This window comes from Papilio xuthus, unplaced genomic scaffold (assembly GCF_000836235.2).
Source record: "Papilio xuthus unplaced genomic scaffold, Pxut_1.1 DF827542.1, whole genome shotgun sequence".
In the NCBI taxonomy this organism is placed as follows: Eukaryota; Metazoa; Arthropoda; class Insecta; order Lepidoptera; family Papilionidae; genus Papilio; species Papilio xuthus.
The window spans coordinates 5,889,425-5,908,789 of NW_013531107.1; the positions used below are offsets into that span (position 1 = coordinate 5,889,425).

The 19,365-nt window shown below is 36.7% G+C and overlaps 1 protein-coding gene across 2 annotated transcripts in view; it reads right to left on the minus strand.

The window, feature by feature from the left end:
- The window catches only part of singed (fascin domain-containing protein singed), a 25,747-nt gene extending 10,496 nt beyond the window's left edge, over nt 1-15,251 (minus strand). Inside the window, exons 1-3 of one of the 2 annotated variants that reach the window (XM_013313759.1) lie at nt 9,359-9,374; nt 7,656-7,679; nt 32-266 (exon numbers count right to left, since the gene is read on the minus strand). In XM_013313759.1, coding sequence (XP_013169213.1) covers nt 32-260 — 229 coding nt within the window. In that variant the 5' untranslated portion in view covers nt 261-266; nt 7,656-7,679; nt 9,359-9,374. Of the gene's footprint in view, nt 1-31; nt 267-7,655; nt 7,680-9,358; nt 9,375-14,994 lie in introns of those variants that run through there. The other variant, XM_013313758.1, reaches the window with a different exon arrangement.
- Nucleotides 15,252-19,365: the final 4,114 nt, after the last annotated feature.

The window sequence follows — 19,365 nt, forward strand, 5'->3', positions numbered from 1 at the left end:
TATTTTAGCAATAATTGAAATGGTAACTTACTGTCATTGGCGTTGCCAGAGGCGGGCTCGAGGGTCCATATCTGCTTCTTCTTGAGACTGGTGCCGTTGGCGTTGATCTTGAAACCGAAGGTCTCTGCGGTGAGGTACCGATAGCGGCTGTTGATGAGGCCGATGGTCCACCAGCCGCGCTGTTGGTTTTGCGTGATGATATCGCCCGCGCTGCCCGCGCCCCCAGCCTCTCCGTTGCTATGACCGTTCACACCGTTCATTTTCACCTGACAAACAAAAGACGAACATCAACTATCTACTAATTTTGCAATAATTATTGTCCCAAATGGTTGGATACTAATATCAGACTGGTTTTTAACCGCAATGTTTCCGTTCCGTTTTCATTATTAAACATCATTGGAACGTGCAAGTTTATGCGTAACCCGATGCAGTGTCATGTCGTATAGCAAGCGAGGTGCGTCGGCGGCCGTCGCACGCTTCATTACCAGCCATTGTAAACCGTGGCGAGCCCCGAACACACGACGCGGCGCCGTAACTAGCAAGCCTCGCATCCTTCGTTCCGCCTCACAGATCGTTATTGTGCCTTCGGTATATTCACAAGAATCTATTCCTATTTATACCGCGCCTAAGTTTACTTAAAATAGAGGTAATAAGAATACTATAGTTAAGTATCATTGAATCATTAAATCTTTACTTTCTAAACCCTTATCGTCATCAGCCAAAATACGTCAGTTTGGTGAGAATTTTAACCAAAATAAGATCATTACCGCCCTCAGCGTCCAATTAAATATTAATTCGTATCTACAAGCTTTTAGCAGTATCAGTGTAATCAGTGTAGTACATATAATATGACAATCTCTGGCTCTGGACTTTACCACAAAACAGTACAAACTCGTGGAGCATTGTATGGTATACAATGAGGAGTATGGTTGTCTACCAACGTGCGCTCTGTCTGTAGCCAGTGTACGTATTGTTCTCTCGATGCCAGTACGTTTTGCCAATGTTACCAACATATCTATCAAGCTTGTTTTTGTTTTCCAGTTTTTTTAATTTAAAACATAACATTTCTGCGTATTTCCATATAAAAAACACGTTTTTCTATCTTCTACGTCACAGTGGTTCGGAGTACATTATATGCAAAATAGTCTCATTTCGAGATATTTTCAAGTTATTTATTGTCATAGAGCGGTTTACTTAAGTTCGGTTTCAAAAAACGGTGGCGGCACAGACTAGTTTCGATCTCATCGGAGGCCCTTCATCAGGATGAGTGGTACTGGTTATCCAGTCGGTGCCGCCACCGGACGAATATACGTGAGTGTTTAGCCGTTTTTATATATCAGTTTAGTATAATTACTCACGAAAGTTTGAACAATTTAACAATATACTGTCCAGTTTCAGGAAGTGAATAATTTAGCGCATAATTAATGAAACAAAAAAAATCTATTATATAGATCACGAAGTTGTCCTTGTTTGCATTTGACACGCTCTGTTTTGTGAAGTTCGGACTCGACGTGACCAAATAGTGTTTAGTGCAGTCTGACGAACAGACTGTGGGAAAACTGGGCGGTACAAAACAAATTAAATTGAAACAATGTTGTTCATTGGATTGGGAACAATAGGCCCGACATAGGGCAGTAACCGTCACGGTTGCTCTATTACCCAAGGACATGGATAAAACTCAAAACGTATAGTAGTCGTCGTGCAACACGTTTTGAGTTTAGATGGATGGATAGATGTAACAGAAACCTTCAGAGCAGTTTAATGGATCTCACTGAAATTTTTATTATATGTAGAAAATGGCCTGGAAGAACACATTAGCCATGTATTAAGTTTTTTAACCGGGCGGTCGGAATCGCGGGCGACTGCTTGTAATAGATAAAACTTAAGCCATCATTGTGTGCATAGTTTGTGACAAAAGTCAAAATACGCGATTCACTGAGTACAATTGTACGCAAGGATAAATGGTGTATTGTTTACCGTTGCGCGACACCGCTATGAATAATTCCGCAGATATCGCCAAATGATTTACTGCGGACTGCGGAGTACCGACCGACAATGAGAGGAAGCGGCTATCGGCCATCGAGAACGTATGTTATTTATGGACGCTACAGTTAAACTAGATAATGCACATTCGCAGGAATTTAATTAGCAATAACATCTCACGGCTGTGACAAGGAGAACATAAAAACAATGGATTTAGCGAGAAATGTGAATTTGCAAGGATACTTTGGAGGATGTAGGACAAGGGCAGAAGAATACGAAAATATTAAGTTGAACAAGAGTTACCCGATATCTAATGAGGCGTGATGCAAATTGCAGCCATTTTGTTAACATAAACGTACAGGCAAGATGTTATTAGAAGTTACGTTAACGCACACGACTCTCCACTGCAATACGGTAAGCAGACTTTCAACGGTCATTTTAGTATTGAATTGATGTTAAAAAATATACTCAAAACAGCTAGCTTAAAGCACTTTTCAGTTTTCAGAAATAGTGTCAATAACAACTGTTCATATTATTGTTGTTATGTGCTGACTTTACGGTAAAGATTAGACGGGATGTTAGAAACTGTACTCTTTTCAAGTTAAGCGGCACCGTTAGCGGCAATGCGGCGCTGTCTCGGTGACTCATACTTGTCCTAACTTAATCACAACTTAAGTGAATTCCGAACTATTAAATATAGAACAACAATTAACGTATTTGATTATGGAATTTGTATCGGATAATATATTTTGTGTAGAATGAATGTTATGTGAACGGCGATTTTTATTAACACAAAGGATCTTTAAGGATGTTTACAACAAAAGCTTTTTTACGAAATTTTGATTGTTTACATTACATACATATTTTTAAAGCATAAACAGAATGTCTGCATGCAAAGAAACACGTGTTAAATAACGATAATTCTGCGGCCAGCGCCCGCGCCGGGTGGCAGCGCCGTTCGATGACCTACCGCCGCGCGCTTTTCGCAAATGTCCACCAATATGTATTTTTAATTTGCTAATTGATGATAATAACTGAATCAGTGATGACAGAATAATCTGAAAACTCCGTACAGCCATGTATTCAAAGGTTTTGTTAGGAAATTAATGAGCTTTGTCTTAGCCAACGTATAAACTTTGTTTTTATAAAGCCATTCTAGATGTTTCCTTGAAGCGCGCACGAAGCGAGTGTAGTGCCATCAAAAGACCGTGACTGGCAGTGGAAGCTAATGACTGATAAATATTCATGGTTGGATACAATTACACAGCTGATCGGCGCTGCACTGTGGCGCGGAGCTCAGCAGACGTTGAACCTCCACCGCGGCCGCAGGCTACGCTGAGACCTTTTGTATGAGAGTAACTACATGCGGAATGTATTAGTTTGAAGCCTTTACAAAGCATTGTATCGTTTATATATGAAAGTGAGAGGTAACATGAAAGTGTGGGAATGTACTACACTGCGGGAAAATTATCAGGCCTTTGTTCCATGAACGTTTTGTGTCATGGAATTAATAGTTTGCGTAAAATTGATTGTTATAACATATTTTACAAGTAAGTAACGATCATTGAGCGTAGGATACGAGCGTTAGAAGTTTTGCAACTTGTTTATAAATGCGGACGTCGCCCTCCCGCGCTCCCTGCACCCAGCACCCAGTAGCTTGATAAGGGCTTATTTATAGCGCGCCCAGACACGACCTGCCCTATCGAAAGACAAACATACAACCGCCCTTAAGTATTCTATTCAATATGTTTACTTAATAATATTAAGAACCAGCAGTAAACTATAATACAAAAAAGGTATAATTATCAGGCATAGGACATTTTAACAGTTAGATTTTCTAAGCACTATCAACAACTTGTAGGTCGTATAGCGTCACAAATGTTTCCTCAATAAAACGGTATTATATCTCCTTATATATTTAGCAAGTCATGTATAACGGTGCTCATAATCAGGTGGACTAACCACGGCTTGCAGCGACAGTTACTGCAGTACTCATGGAGATGTTATTAAGAATATGCAAGCAGTAACATTGACCACTGGTATTAACCCACGTGTGCTTTAATCTTGATCCTCAATTATATACTCAATAAATATGCTGCTGCATGGGTAGGCATGCAGCAGTTTGCGGTTAACTTTGATCGAATTTTAATCCATAAGCTTTAAAAAATGCATTTTATCTAGACTAGTCTTGAACAATTTATGAACACGACCCATATTTCTTTAAGACAGAACGTAGATAATGTAGTTAATTATCTTATAACTTGTACCAGAATTTGATGTTTTAGCGTTAGACCGGTTGCGGTTGCAGCGCCAACACGAAGCTGCTCCCAAATAATACAACAACGGGATCAACATAACAGAGTAACTGCATCTCAGCAAAATGCTTATCGCTAACAGTAAGTCACGAGTCACGACTCAAATACATTGATTTACCGTTGAATTATACTGCCTCGACACGTGTATTATTAGAATCTGTCTTAGCCAAAATATACACAAAATACTGTTTAGAAATATTTAATAAATATATTAAATTATTAAATTTCCTAATTTCAGAGCGCAACATTTCTAGGTAAGCTGTTCTAGTTCTGACTATAATTATTTCATGTAGGATCTAATTGTCTCTCGCCCAAAAGCTTTGAAGAAAACACCAGTGTAAGTGACACTTATATGAAGAGGAGGTCCCTCAAGCCACTCCACCGAGGACCTCATGTCAACTAGCTCAAGTTGTCGTTGACTCGGTCAAGTGATATGGGCCCATCGACTCACTGTCCCAGCTTAAATTCATTTGAAAGCTTTTCAGTTCATTTTAATTTACTTGTCATGAGACTTCTAAATTAAAACACTATTTGTTTTTGGATAAAAGTGGACAGAGAAGTAAACCTGTTCATAAGCCTAAAATAGCTGCTTCTGTCCGATACATTACTGGGAATACAACTTTAATTCAACGATTAAAGAACGTTTTAGAATAGTTTACTAATGTTTACTTTCTAATTTCACAAGATTGTTCTAATTTGAAACTTATTCAAATACATTCATTTACTCAACGCCTTAGTTATAAAATGTAAATGTTCAAAACTCTTATATATTTATGTGATTATAATAAGAGATATGTCCAATTAAAACGGGTAGTCAAAAAGGTAATATTGACTTTCGTTTTACCATAAATTATTAAGTTAACTATCAATTTGTTGCTAATTAGTCTGTTCCAGTAATTATGTTTTGACATTTTTATTTGTGGCTTCCTGAGTTAAGGTAAATTAATTTACATTTAGTTTGTATGCATATTTACAGCACTACTCCCTCTACATAAAGTTGTCTATAGGTCTATGTGAACGTTATTGCTATAGGAAAGCATTTTATTAAAAAAAAAAACGAAATATTTACTGCTCTTCTTGTTGTAATAATTTTTTGTTTTAGTGCACTGTGGTATGAGATACAAAAATTAACTTTATTTAGGAAAATTAAATGTAATTGTTTGATTGATTGCAAAGTGGTGGTTAAGATGTAAGTCAGTTACTGGCCCAGATGAAATCAGCTTAAGAGAGCGAACGAGAGCCGAGACGTTGTCAAAGATGCCGTTTTAACTGTAAAGTTATTGAGCGCCGGCTTTGTTCGCAGCGAGGAAGGTTTAATATTTTTACCATATTGCATCACTACGTAGTTATAAGCTGTTAAGACAAAGCTCAGATTAAGATAAACAGAACCGAATTGGTTTTTATGTTCCTTTTGTTTTTATGTATTTTCCTATCGCAGTAAGGTTTTACTGACATACCTCATTGGATATTTAATCGGGGATTAACACATTTGTTAACGGTAAATGGATATAAGTCGTCAACTAGTGTTAGTTATGTGTACCCCCGCTGATATAACACAAGGCAAGGCACCCCCAGCCGCTGCGCACGCGCAGTGCATGCCGTTAGACGAGTTCAATGACATGCTTCGGCCGGCCGCAGTGAGCGTCAGATTCGCGAATTTTGTCCGCTTATAAATTACTCCAGATGATCGATAATTCTGACAAATTGAGATATGGAGACGTGCACAGCCGACTCGTCCTTTTCTTAAAGCAATTTATTATTTAGGTAATCATGAAATATATAGGTTTTGTTTCACAGGTTTAATGTAGAAACTGTGGGATTTAAATTTGTAAGGCAACGGAATAAATGAGGAATGCGACCAGATCATGAATGGATAAGCAATCCTTCGCAGAAAAGACACGAGTGTTACTGTCTTACGGTGATTATTGGTACTGGCTGAAGCGCTAGAAGTTTTTAAGACATAATATTAGTACTATTCTGGTTACAAATAGCCTTTGGCATATAACGTTTTCTATTTAATCCTACAGTAATTAAAACCATTAATTACTGAACTGAAAAGAAACATATAAAAGAGTTCGTTACTCTTGAAATTTCTAAATTAAATCGGCAATATTTCACCGGTAAGATATGGTAGCTGGTTTAGCCGTGTGGTCGAAAAAAGTCGAAATCTTATTACCGTCGGTGAGTGGTGAGTGGTGACCACCCGCGCGTGACCACCGCGTCTCGCTGCACATGGCCGACGGGCCGGGTGTGCCGTGCTCAACTGATGCTAATTAGCGAAATTAAGACGTCTTATTTTTTCATTTATTTAATTTAACCTTATAAATAAGATTTGTTGGTTATTAACCTTGTTAAAATGAATGTATATTAGCGCTTTAATATTTTATTTTGATACTAGCTGTCGCCCGCGACTCCATCCGCGCTCAACTAAAAAAAACTTAGTAGTCTATGTGTTCTTCCAGGCTATGTTCTATCACTAATCCCACAGCGAGATCTATGCAGCCGTTTTGGAGATACCTTCAAACAAACATCCACCCAACCTCTAAACATTCGCATTTATAATTTGAGTAAGATTGGAGAGACCTCATGTCCTCCAGGATCATTGATACACTTTTAATTTAAGTCGTAATAGTCGCGTATCATTTAGTAAGTAAATTGTTGTTTATAGAATAATGTAGCAGTCACTCGCTGTGTAAGTAGTGTGAGATAGTATCACAGGCAACATGTTTCTCAGAATGTCTACGTTTCACATCGCCATAACAGACATTGTTGTTCCTATTTATAAGCAAAAACAATACAAATAAACTGCGTACAATTGTAAAAATACATGCAGATGAATTGGGTACCTCTTTCTTTTTAAAAATTACAACTTTTCATATTTTTAAGTACAATTAATCTAAAATACGTTGAAAATCATTAGTATATTTCCAGTAGAATTTAAATAAAAAAATATCTCTCCATACAATATTGTATACTAGTATCTTCAGTCTATTAACTATTAATATAACAATATTATCATAAACATATCGTTGTAAAGATATCAAAGTATAAAGACCCGCGGCCTGAACAAACATCTCTTCGTGTGGAAGAAATAAGGAAGGCTCGTGACTATCGCAGCCAGATGAGGATTAACAACGTATTTGAAATTATGGATGTGGCATTCATTTATAGTTTTCACTTCGTTTTTTGTTGGAGTCAAATTTTTAATTGTGTCATATCCACTTATTAGATTACTTTTTCGTTTTTAAATTGTAAATTCCGGTAAACCATTTTTTATTTATCATAGTTTTCGTTCTTAAGTATATTATAAAAATATGTATAAAATTTCCATTATAAAATATCTCGAATGTAACATACCCAATAGATTCACTAAATAATTACCTGAAACAAATATATTTTTTATTAATTTTTGAACATAAAAGACATAGTAAACGGTTGGGTGGGCATATCTAATAATATATTGTGCTTTATATTTCGTAGCTCCTTGTTAAATTTATTTTAGTGGAGCGCGCGATATGCATTTGTTTCTGACAGACAGGCAGACAGGCAAACATTGTACAGCTTGGGATAGGTCGTTTGGAACGCGTTGTTATACTTATAGTTAGCTTAACTTATAAAATTAAGATAATATTAGAAATTTACAAATGTTCCCATTTGCACATTTTCGAATGATTTACGTAGCATTTGATGGCATCTATATACACGAAATCCAAATCTTTTCAAATTACAAATTCTGAAAAATATCCTCGAAAGTACCAAAAAGCTAAAAGTAATGAGAATGCTTCAAGGTTAATTATTCGTTATAAATAAGTTCAGGACTTATTCGTTGAAGCGCTTGGGGCGACTGCACGCGATCCCAAACGCATCGCGACGCGTATGCACAGAGCACCGAACGTAAAATAAAAATGACACGCAGTCGACGCGTGACCTTGACACTGTCGCCCGCGCCGCGTCGCGCCGCACCGCGTCAACATGGCGCGTGGTGACTATGACACGAACGACATATTTAGGATATTCATGTTTTGTTTTGGTTAAAGGAATTGCTTGATTTACCTTAGGTTTCTGAGTCCAAAACCTATGTATAAAACATACAGTCATTCCTGTCATTATCTTTTACAACACGGAGATGACAATATGTTTTAAACAAAGATCCTGGACTCAGGAATCCACGGTAAGCATAGTAATGTGTAGTATATTTATTTATGTATGTGTCGACTTGATAAACGATTACAGAAAACCGTAAAAGATTACAGTGGAGCGTTTCATTTAATGCGCCATGAGCCTAGTTTTTTCTACATGAATCTGGAACAGCGGCTGGCAACGCTTCTTTAATTTCATAAATCTTTTAAAATGACTGTTAATACACCTTCGTGTTACCGAATACAAGATTGACGGCAATTTAAGTATACTTTAAGTGCAACGACACGTATTATTAAAATGCGATTGTCTGTCCTGACGTCAGTTCGTTTCCGACTCACATAGCGTCGCTTGGTGTCCACACGTTTTGTTCATTGCGGACTGTGCACTACTAGGTATATTGCTGCAGACATGTAAACAGTAAATAATTTCCAAGATTGTATTATATTCATCTTGATTGATATTTACTCACTATGACAACACATCTTATTTTATTTAACATGAAAATATATCGATAATTACTCATGTACCTCATCAATTTTACACAAATATTAAGTATATTAAGTTTCTTTACAATGATCCTTACATTTACAAACAATAACATTAGTTTAAGTTTCTTATTGCTGCCAGCGTGTGGTCACTGCCGCGACGGCGATGCGACAACGCTCCCTGCATCACAATACTGGCTGCACGTCGGCCGCATAACTAAATATTATTTCACTTTCAAACAATCTATGTTATAAATAGAATGCAGTGATTAAAAAAAATGCAAACTCTTTGGACGACGGACCCATAGCGAGAATACACACTAAAATGCGTTATTTAAGAATGCTACTTAATGCTGTTTATATTTGTTTCTTCCTTCGAAGTCATTTGATCGTTAAGTGGTGTACATATGGGTGTTTTCAAATAAAAGCACTCACTGTAAGCTCTTGAGTCGAGTGGTGCGCGAAACTGCAGCGCGACGCGACGGACAGAAATAGCGTGGCGCTAGTGTCGCGCGGATATTTTTACTGTTTACTTTTAAATTGTTATGGACACTCAAAGGCTCGGCATGCCAAAAGGACAATGAGGATTACTGCAGTTACTGCACCGCGCATATACAGCCACCGCCTCTGTCGCCGCAAACTGCTAAAATTAAACCGCAACCAGAACGTATTCCCATTGTACGATCACGACACGTTAAAATATGTTATTTATTTTACTTCGACCAGAATTATTATAGGTTTTTGACTAAGAACAATAGTCAAATCCAAATGTCGTTGGAAATGTAATCGCGACTGAGGAATAGTTTACAGATAAACCCAAAGCTAATGGTGAAGATTTTTATTATATCTGGATGATTATGGTGCCGTTAGTAGTCTTGACCTTAGTTCAACAGTATGTAATAAATTAATCAAAATATCATGCACAATCTCACCGAAACTGGCGGTTATCGTGACGCGCGTCGCAATGGAAACGAGCTCAATCAGCATCGCCATTCGCCACCGCAAAGTCGCAGTCTTTTTGCAATGCGTATATGCAGCTCACTTATAAAAGGATTTTTAATCCCGCCGACACGGACACATGGAATTGGCATGTTTCAAACATTCCAATTTAATATTCCAGATGTTAATAAACGATGCAACATAAGATTAAGTAAATATAAGCTAGGGACAAAATCGCAGTAGTACAACGTTTAACAAGTAATGCCATTATTACGCAATGTTTGAAAGCGGCATAAGTAGCAAGGAAACCCTGCCCTTGAATTATTAATATAAATATTTAAAAACATATTAAGGTCATTATTTACTTTACCGTGAATCGTATCGGTCTATTGTATCGTAACTTGTATGACTCATTTGAGGCGAAAGGACAGCGTTGGTTCATGACAAAACTGTTCAAATAATTCTTACTATCGTGTGGTAAATGTTTCAAGATATTCTGGTTTTTATGTTAATAACATAGCTATTATATTTGCGTGGCAAGTTCGTAGAATGTTGTTGAATCCTGTCGACTCAATTCATTATCACTTTCTTTTAATAACAATTTCGTTTTCTTGTTATTAGAGTGGTATATATTGCATGTGTCATATGAGTACGTTAAGTTGAAGGAAAAGACATAATATTATTTGTAATGTTTAATTAGAAGTATCAGGACATGAAACATAGAATACTTAATTATATTTACAATATAATTAGGGTAATAACTCTTGTTAGTACCCACCTAACACACCTTTATTTCGTACAAAAGCTTTTATTATAAATAATTAGATAAAAACTAATTTTAAAATGACTATAGAATAAGAATTTATTTCAGGACGCTTGTTTCGTATATACCTAAATTTTAATCCTCTACTAGAAGAGACAGGACAAAATCTGAGAGCTTGAGGTACACATATATAAAAACTGGTTCAACTGGTTGTTAGGATTATCCGCTAGTTTGACCGCAAGACAAGACGTGGCTTATCTGTGATGCAGATCGCTGCAGCGCACTGACTCCGCCTCACTTGACAATGGACGGATGTCCACTATGTTGACATTCGCATGCTGCAGCCGATCGCCGCCATTGCCGCTGTGTATGGCCCGACTGACGTACGATGCATACGAAATCTTAACATGATTTTACAATACAAATGTTTTTTGTTTTTTTTAAATAAGCTCTTGTTTTTACAATGTAAATATTAACGTTATTGTTCTCGAGTACTTTCCCGATATGGTAATAAGCGAATATGTTTCCGCGGTAATCGTGATGATAAGTTATCAGTGGATACATCTGTCACTTGATATGTCAATCAGATGCCTGACCGACGATAACCCTGTCCTGCCAGTGGCTTGGGAATATGGAATGGTATATAATAATATTATTCTAGACACTTCTTTTGTTTATTTCTTACACAAATTACATGCTAATTTAAATCAGACGAATCACGACAACATCGATAAAAAAATTGTAAGATTTGCTTTGAATAGAAAACATTTCAAATTTGCAAAAAAGATAGATGAATGAACGGATGGTTAGTTATTACAAATCTCGATCAAATTTGGGGAAGATGTAGAACATAGTCTGGAAGAAAATTTAGTCTATTAATTAGGTGTTTTTTAATTCCGTCCGGACGGAGTCGCAGACGACCGCTAGTAAGGCAATAAAGAAAGCAATTAGAAACCGGAAAAAAATTGTGCGATAAAATGAATAAGTCTCATCTGTGCAACAGTGATGGACTGGCAGAGTCGGTGCGTTCAGAAACCGCGTTCCGGTGAGCGCACGCGGCAATTAAACCGCATTTTATTGTTCAAGCGATATGAATTAACGCGAACGACTAAATCTCGTTTAAAAAGATACGATCTTTGAGAACAGCAGATGTTGGCATGCAACGGATTTTGGAAAGTGCAACGCCGTAATTTCCGAACGTATTCTTGTAATTTTACACCACAAATATTTTTTTAGAACCTTTAACACTATGAATGGAGAACAGAAAAAATATAAAAAAAATATCGACCGTGTGCATGTTATGTGCTGAACAGTAAAATGTATCTAAATTCCATAAATAATATGAAGAAAGGATGAGACGTGATGTAAACAGCTCATGTGGTGCATAGTGCGTATAATAACTAGGCGGAGAGGAGTTGCCTTGCAATCGATACTAAAGGCGCGATCGTTACTTTGCGTCGAGACAATTTAAGCTGCGATTCCACTGAAGCCAAATCTATAATAGCTCTCAAAGTTTAACCACACAAACTATTTTTTAATAACTAATTGGAAGGAGTTCTATTAAAAACGATACAAAATAGATAGTTTAAGTAATAACAAGCCGTTATTATGTGCATGAGCTTTGGCTTTTTACCGATATTATTATCACAAACACGTAAATCTAATATATAAATCAGTATATCAAGAGTTCACTAATGAACTCGGCAATTAATTTATGAAAAATGGTAAATATCTATATAATAATCTTAAAGCTTTAATAAAAGCCAGTTGCTTTGCTGTTTTAACAATTTCAAAGCACTTGTTCTGTTTTATTATGTTAAAACTACAACGGAATAACACAAAGGAATTCTATTTTTAAAATATCGTTGTAGTTTAAACACAGAGAAAGTAAAGTGATTCTATGTAGGGACAAAGTTCGTTCATGGTTGGTATTTGGGCGTTCGCTCGCGTCTGGCTTCGCCCTTGAAATCGATAAGGACCGGGACGCAGGAATTGCGTCTCTCCCGCTGCTCGCTGCACACAGATCAATGCGACTGCGACGTGGTTTAATAACTCATCTTGACGACTATTTATGTACAAAGCTTTCGTATTACTCTTTTTCGTATGTATGTGTGTTTGTATGACTCAATTCTTCTGTCACATTTTCTAGCCTCCTAAATTAAACCTATTTTGAATGACGATTTGCTTCGTAGGTATTCTTACTATGAGTATAATGCAATGATGATTTTTTATTCCTTGGATCATTATTGAGTATATGACACGAGGATATAATCCAGAGTAAATATATCAGATCTGCTTCCGTCCTCGGTCGCGTCCAGAGGTATGGAATGTTGACATTTGCTCGGCTGAGGTATGCGGGGCTTGGCCTATATCTACCATACTAATAGAGAACTCATTTGGTATTTAAGGTGGGAGGTAAAGGTAAACTACATCGTATGTTGCAACTATAATATGCCTCAATTTTATAAAAATATAGTCTTATTTCCAGACATAATGCAAGATTCTAAGAAAGATGTTTCAAGTTTTTTTTAGTGTACAACGTCTTAGATAAGAGTGCTCGGTACATCATCGTCGTGTCAATTATTTACACGAACACTTTCCAACTCCGGACCAATTCAACATAAAATTACTAAAACGGAAGTTGAACATAAACATAAGAAACCCTTGTTTCTCGCAGCCAGTTGTTTACACTGCCGATGTCGACACGACTGTCTAAACACAACACAAGAGTGAGTGACTTGGAAACTTCACAGATTCAAAAAACCACAAATATCACACCATACAAAACTATGGAACTCAAATCGATCGTTTGTAGAGGTTTCAAGTCCACTCAATTAAAAAGTATTTGAGGGAGCGTTTGAAGTTAAGTATCTAATCTTATAGAGCTTTTGATTAAGTGATTTCTCTGCTATTTCACCCGTAGACACATCGTTCGTTCGTTACATCCTAAGTTTTTTGATCTTCGTTTTTTTTGTACTCAAGATAAATTATTCAAAAAACGTGTTTCAGTGTCACGTCTGTTTCTATGTCTTCTATGCAAATGGAATTCTATTAGATTATTATCTTAGTTGTTAATAAATAATGCTAAAATTGCTGTGTAATGTAAAATGATTCTGTATGTCCGTTACTTTAGCCTCGATATTGTCAGCGTCACGCACGCCGAGCTGCACATCACGGACATCTTCGAAAACGTGATTGAATTCGTTGACACTATCATTTCATCTAAAGGTAATAATTATTTATCACGTCGACAGAAATCACCTTATTTATTCAATTATCTCTCAACAATACCGTAACCTTTTTGAGAAATTATTTTTAGTTGAAAATGTTGCAACTATAAGTAAAAAGGCGTGTACTCGTACGTCGTTTACAGCCTATTGTTATGTTAAAACATTCGTGCTTATGTTTCGAATTATTTCTTTAAGATATTATAAACATTGAATTGATCTGATCTTCAAGACACATGGAAAATGTAAAATTCAAGAATCCGATTCGAAGTCCATAGACTTCCGTTTCTATTGTTTTTAATTGAAACAACAATTTACAGGTTTAAAAAAATATGAAAATGTACGTGCGTGTCAAAAACAAAATGTGCGTATAACCACTTGGTTATACGCACATTTTGTTTTGTGATGATTTTTGTGTCACAATGACTTTCGGCGAGTTATTTGCAAAAATAATTTCATCATATCATATTTAAAAAAAGTTACGATTTTTGTCATTGTCTTTTCTTTATCGTCATATATTTCTATCTACCCCATTTAAAATAAAGATGGTAGATATTCATTATGAAACTATTGATTGCACAATTTCAAATGAGAACTTATTGACAACATGGCGGATCCGAATCTGCAATCAAAGTTTCCCAGACTATTGCTTTATTGTAGATTGTGCTTTATGTTACCTGTAAAAGCTAAATAAGAATATTGTGGAAAGCAGCTAGACGAGCAGTTCTACGTTGTAAACAAAAACAACCAAACATATACATTTTAGATTTCTGATCCTTGGGCTGATACAATGTCAAGAGAACTTATGTCGCATTTAAATTAGAAAAGTAAATAAACCTTTTGATAAAAAATTAAAGTTTTAAATTAAAATAACACGGCGACGATTTAGCCCGTTAGCTGATATGGCGTAGAAAAGTTCAGTGAGCGGTCGGCTAGGGCTGGGATAGGGAGAGGCGAGGCGAGGGTGTAGTACGCAGCTATAGGAGTGTGAGGCACAGAGCCGACGGGACGGGACGGGAGCTGGGAACCGGGGACAATCGATTCGGCGAGCGCTCCCCTGCCGCCACCCGCCTGCCTCTGCCTCACTGCACTGCACGCACTCTCGCTCTTGCCAAAACACAACCATATATAAAAAAACTTACCTCTGCACTTCGCCTATCTCAAACCAAAGAAATGGAGTCGCGAAGATCGCTAAATTACACTGGTGCACTCCGAATATAGTTCCGACTATTAAAAATATTGACACAACGATCGGTTGATTTACACTGATTTATTAAAATCTTATAAAAAACTAAGATTTAAAAAAGACCGGCTGTATTTAGCCTGTGCCTCTACGAATACGCTAATAGCGACGCTACCCCCACGACTGTTCGCGGCGGACTGACCGAAATGAAGATGGCGACGACTGTGCACCCACTCGAGGCGAGTGAAGGCAGCCGCGGACGATCCGTTACTATTTGGACCAATCGCGTCACCCCGTGTTCACCACACGCCAATGACAATGTATGAAGTTGTTAAGTTATTTTTCCCCGTGAAAGTTCAAAACAAGTTCATCTTCGTTCACTTGTGATTTATGTTGTGTGATAAAATTTTAATTCAAGCACCGAGCAACTTAATTAAGCAATTAACAGTTACTGTAGGTCAATACTCCGTCAGTGATGCTTTACAATTTAGCGCTATGACTGACATTGCTATTTGCGCAAACTTAGTTTTACTTTACCTAGACTTAGTTAATAGGCAGTTAGTGTGAATGTATAAGATTTCTATTATACTCGTATATATTATACTTGATATACTTGTATACATCCTAATAGCTTTTAATGCAACTTTGTCCGTAGCAATGTTATTCCACGTTCTGTTCACTTCTAAGGGCTGTCTATACTTTATTCGAAGTGTTAAACATAAAGTTCTTGAAAGTTTACTTGTTTTTATCTTACGTAGCTCACTATAATACATCTGTTGTACATTGTAACGATTAAAAATTCCGCTAAAATGAAAATATAGCGAAAAAAATATAGAAATTTCATATTTACTTATAAATAATAAATATAATTTGGCTCTCTTCATTATTATAGCGGAGCTTTGAGGAGTCATTATTGTCGATGTACTCATGGACAAACGAATAAAAGGCGAGGCTTGTCAACCCTGTGGCGATGTATTGTTAAGTAGCATGGAATCCAGGGTAATCTAATGAACAGTTAACTATTGTAACAACGCACCGAGTGATCGTTTAACTGGCAACATTCGAGTTATGTATCTAAGTTCCGCCTAGAATACAATGTTAGATGTTGCTACAGAAATAAAGAAGCTAAAAATTTCGGCGATACGTTGAAAGGATGAATGAAAGAGTGCATGAAAAAATCTGCATAATAAAACGGTTAGCGTATGTTTTTAATATACGTAATTTAAATAAATAAGAGAAATTTCTACTGAGTGATGGTAAAACATGGCAAAAGTAATTTACGTTTCAAGTAAGAAATTTCACTAATTAGTATAATTTAAATGGAAATCGTAACAATCTAGATAGTGAGATAGAGTTAATAGACGTACTTTGAGTTTAGAAATCAAGTGAACGCGAGCTGCAGTTAAACATTAGCATGAACACATCCATATAACCCTAATCAACAGTTTACACGGGGACTTACAACCATCCAACCGATTTTGATACCTTTTTCTCCGTTTCTTATAAAATGTATTTAAGATTAATTAGAGTTTTGCATGACGAACACAGAGTCACAAAATCTGTACAATTTAAATCAAGTGGTGGTGAAAAAAAGTGTGAAAACGCGAGAGCTGCGATTTTTGTTACGAGCTGTTTAATTTTATCGGCATCGCTTTAAGTTTTCACTTAGAAATGTGTTAAGTTAGCGGTCCAGCTCTCTCCATGTTCAAAACGCAAATTTTATTGGAAGCATAAAAGTCGTTCCATTATGTGCTTACAACGGTTTTCTAAACGCGTTATTTTTGCGCACAACAACACTAAAATATTAAAATTAGTTACGGAACTAGTTGCAAATGTATCTTGAAAATAATTCAAGATATGATACTTGACATCAAACTAAGATTGCATAAATAAGTTATCATATCGTATGATTATAACGGAATATGAATTCATAGAAAGCATTTTATTATTTCACACACAACATACTCTACAAATCCCAAATCTTATTTGTCAATCTATCTCTACACCGGACAATGATCCGAAACAATTACATAGACTTGAGTTTTGTTTTAAGAATTGTGATGTTGTATTTTTTAAGGGTGAATCTATTATTCAAGTAGCGATGTAAGTACATAATTGTAATTTTACAAAATCATAAAGCCCATGTATTCGCCTGGCTGCCAGCAATCACTTCCATAGTTATTTTGATGTTAATCTTCAATGAGAGCAGATTACTAAGATCCAGTGAAAATACGTGAAGCGCTTAGACAAGGTTCGTTAATTCTCACGGAATTCGGAAAGCGGCGCGGCGCGGATGAACATTATTATAATTGATGAAAGCTGTGCGCACGCGCTGGCCCGCCGCGCCGCGCCGAGCCGCGCCGCCTCTGCAGCCACCACTGAACACTGTAACATCAAATATACAGTAATTAAATACATTTTGTTAAATGCTGACATACACCAGATGTGCTTGTAATAAAGACATGAAGATAGTACCAATAAGGAATCAAAACAAATCCGAGTATGCAAACAGGAAACGCCGACATGCGTTATTGTGACCAAGCGACCCACATGTCATGCACCAATGCACACGGTCTGACATTGTGTCGTAACTCAGCAACAATCAATCAGATTGGGTCACGCAGCATTTGTACCACAATTATTCAGTACAAAGTGATACTACTTATTGATGATGATTTAAACTATACAGTGAAAACTTTATAGTTGCGACTCAATTTTAAGTTATTTCAGCGTGGATGTTGAAATTCCAAGCTTTTCCACTGTTTACCAACAGCTCCTAGGGGTACAAAGATACTCTTTTACATAAAGGTACAAACAAAAACAAACTTAGCACGATGACGATGAAAATACGATAAACAGAACAGATTATAAATTATAAAGGTAGTAACGTAGTAACATCAGAAGCGACCTTAAATTACGCGCAGAGAAACTCAATACGACCACAACAAAGTGCGTATACTGTCGAATGAATATCAAATGCATTCTTTATATGTCTAGATAATGAATAAAGATTGATTGGAGCAGCGATTGTCGGCCGACATGGCGGCTGCACGGCGGGAATGCGCGGCGGGAATGCGCGGCGTGCGAAACTGTCATGCGGTATCATCCGCGCCGCTGTCATCATATCGCACTGTCTCAGAAATTATACTGATTTGTGACAATTACGCGCACAGTTATTTCATGCTTGTGGTTTTACTTTGAAACTTTAATTTGTAGTAAGTACAATGTTTCTAAGTTCCTGTAAAACGTCTTTTAACAGTCGACTTTAGCTGTAGTAGAGTCAGCAACCACATCTTTTGCACGATTTGGTCGGGTCAACTGGTGAAATACCACGACCACCCAGAAGACGTGCGTGAAGTTAAAGCACTTCCGCGTTTCCTCTGGTGATTATACGCGCAGAGAGCCTAATTTTTGTTATCTTCACCTTCCGACCCTTTTCTTGCAAGGAAGGGATGTGAAACGATTTCGAGGACGAAGGGACGCTTCGGACATAATCTTTCTGTACGTTCCTTCCTCTGTCGATTAAGGGTAGGCACGCACAATATTCGGAGTAGTTTTGGTTCAATAGCTTAAAACCTGTACATTTACAAATTAAGTTTTCAAAAGTATTCTGGTTTACTTTGATGCCCAGTTTCTGGTTACCAGAGATTAATTTTGTATTTAAAACAACTGAGTAAACCATCAAATGTGAAATAATTAATTTCTAAAAAGTCTAGTAGAAACGCGAGAGGGCTTCAGTGAGCGGAACGGGATCCTAATTAAATTATCTGGAGCGTGAATTGTGCGCGCATTTATGTTTTCTGTTTAAGTTTTAAAATGGTTATTTTATGAGATAAAGAATAGTGGACATAATATAATACCGAACATGCAACGGTGATTGATGCAACACAATTAGAATCACAATATTATTCCAATTAACTATCATAATTTAAATAAAACTTAAGCAATAAAGCTTTCTTATTTTTTAATGTAAATAGCCAAACAGTAAAAAACCACAATGTAAAGATTTGAATACAAATTTATATTTATTCGAGTTTATTCCTGTTGACTATAAAAATGTAAAATCTGACCAGGCAAATAAGAAACCTGACCGTGCCGGGCGTGGTAAAAACCTACGGAACTAACACCATAACAGCAATTTCAAAACAGAAATCAGTTGGCATAGCATGGAGATTGTTGATTTTCGCCGCTCACTAAGTCAAGCTTTTTTTTAGCTTCCTAATCTGGAATTATGCATCATTTTCTGATTTTATTTAATTCCTCCTTTTTAATAATGGCAGCACCAACTTAATAAAGTCAAACGCCAACCAATCGTCAATGTCAGTTTTTT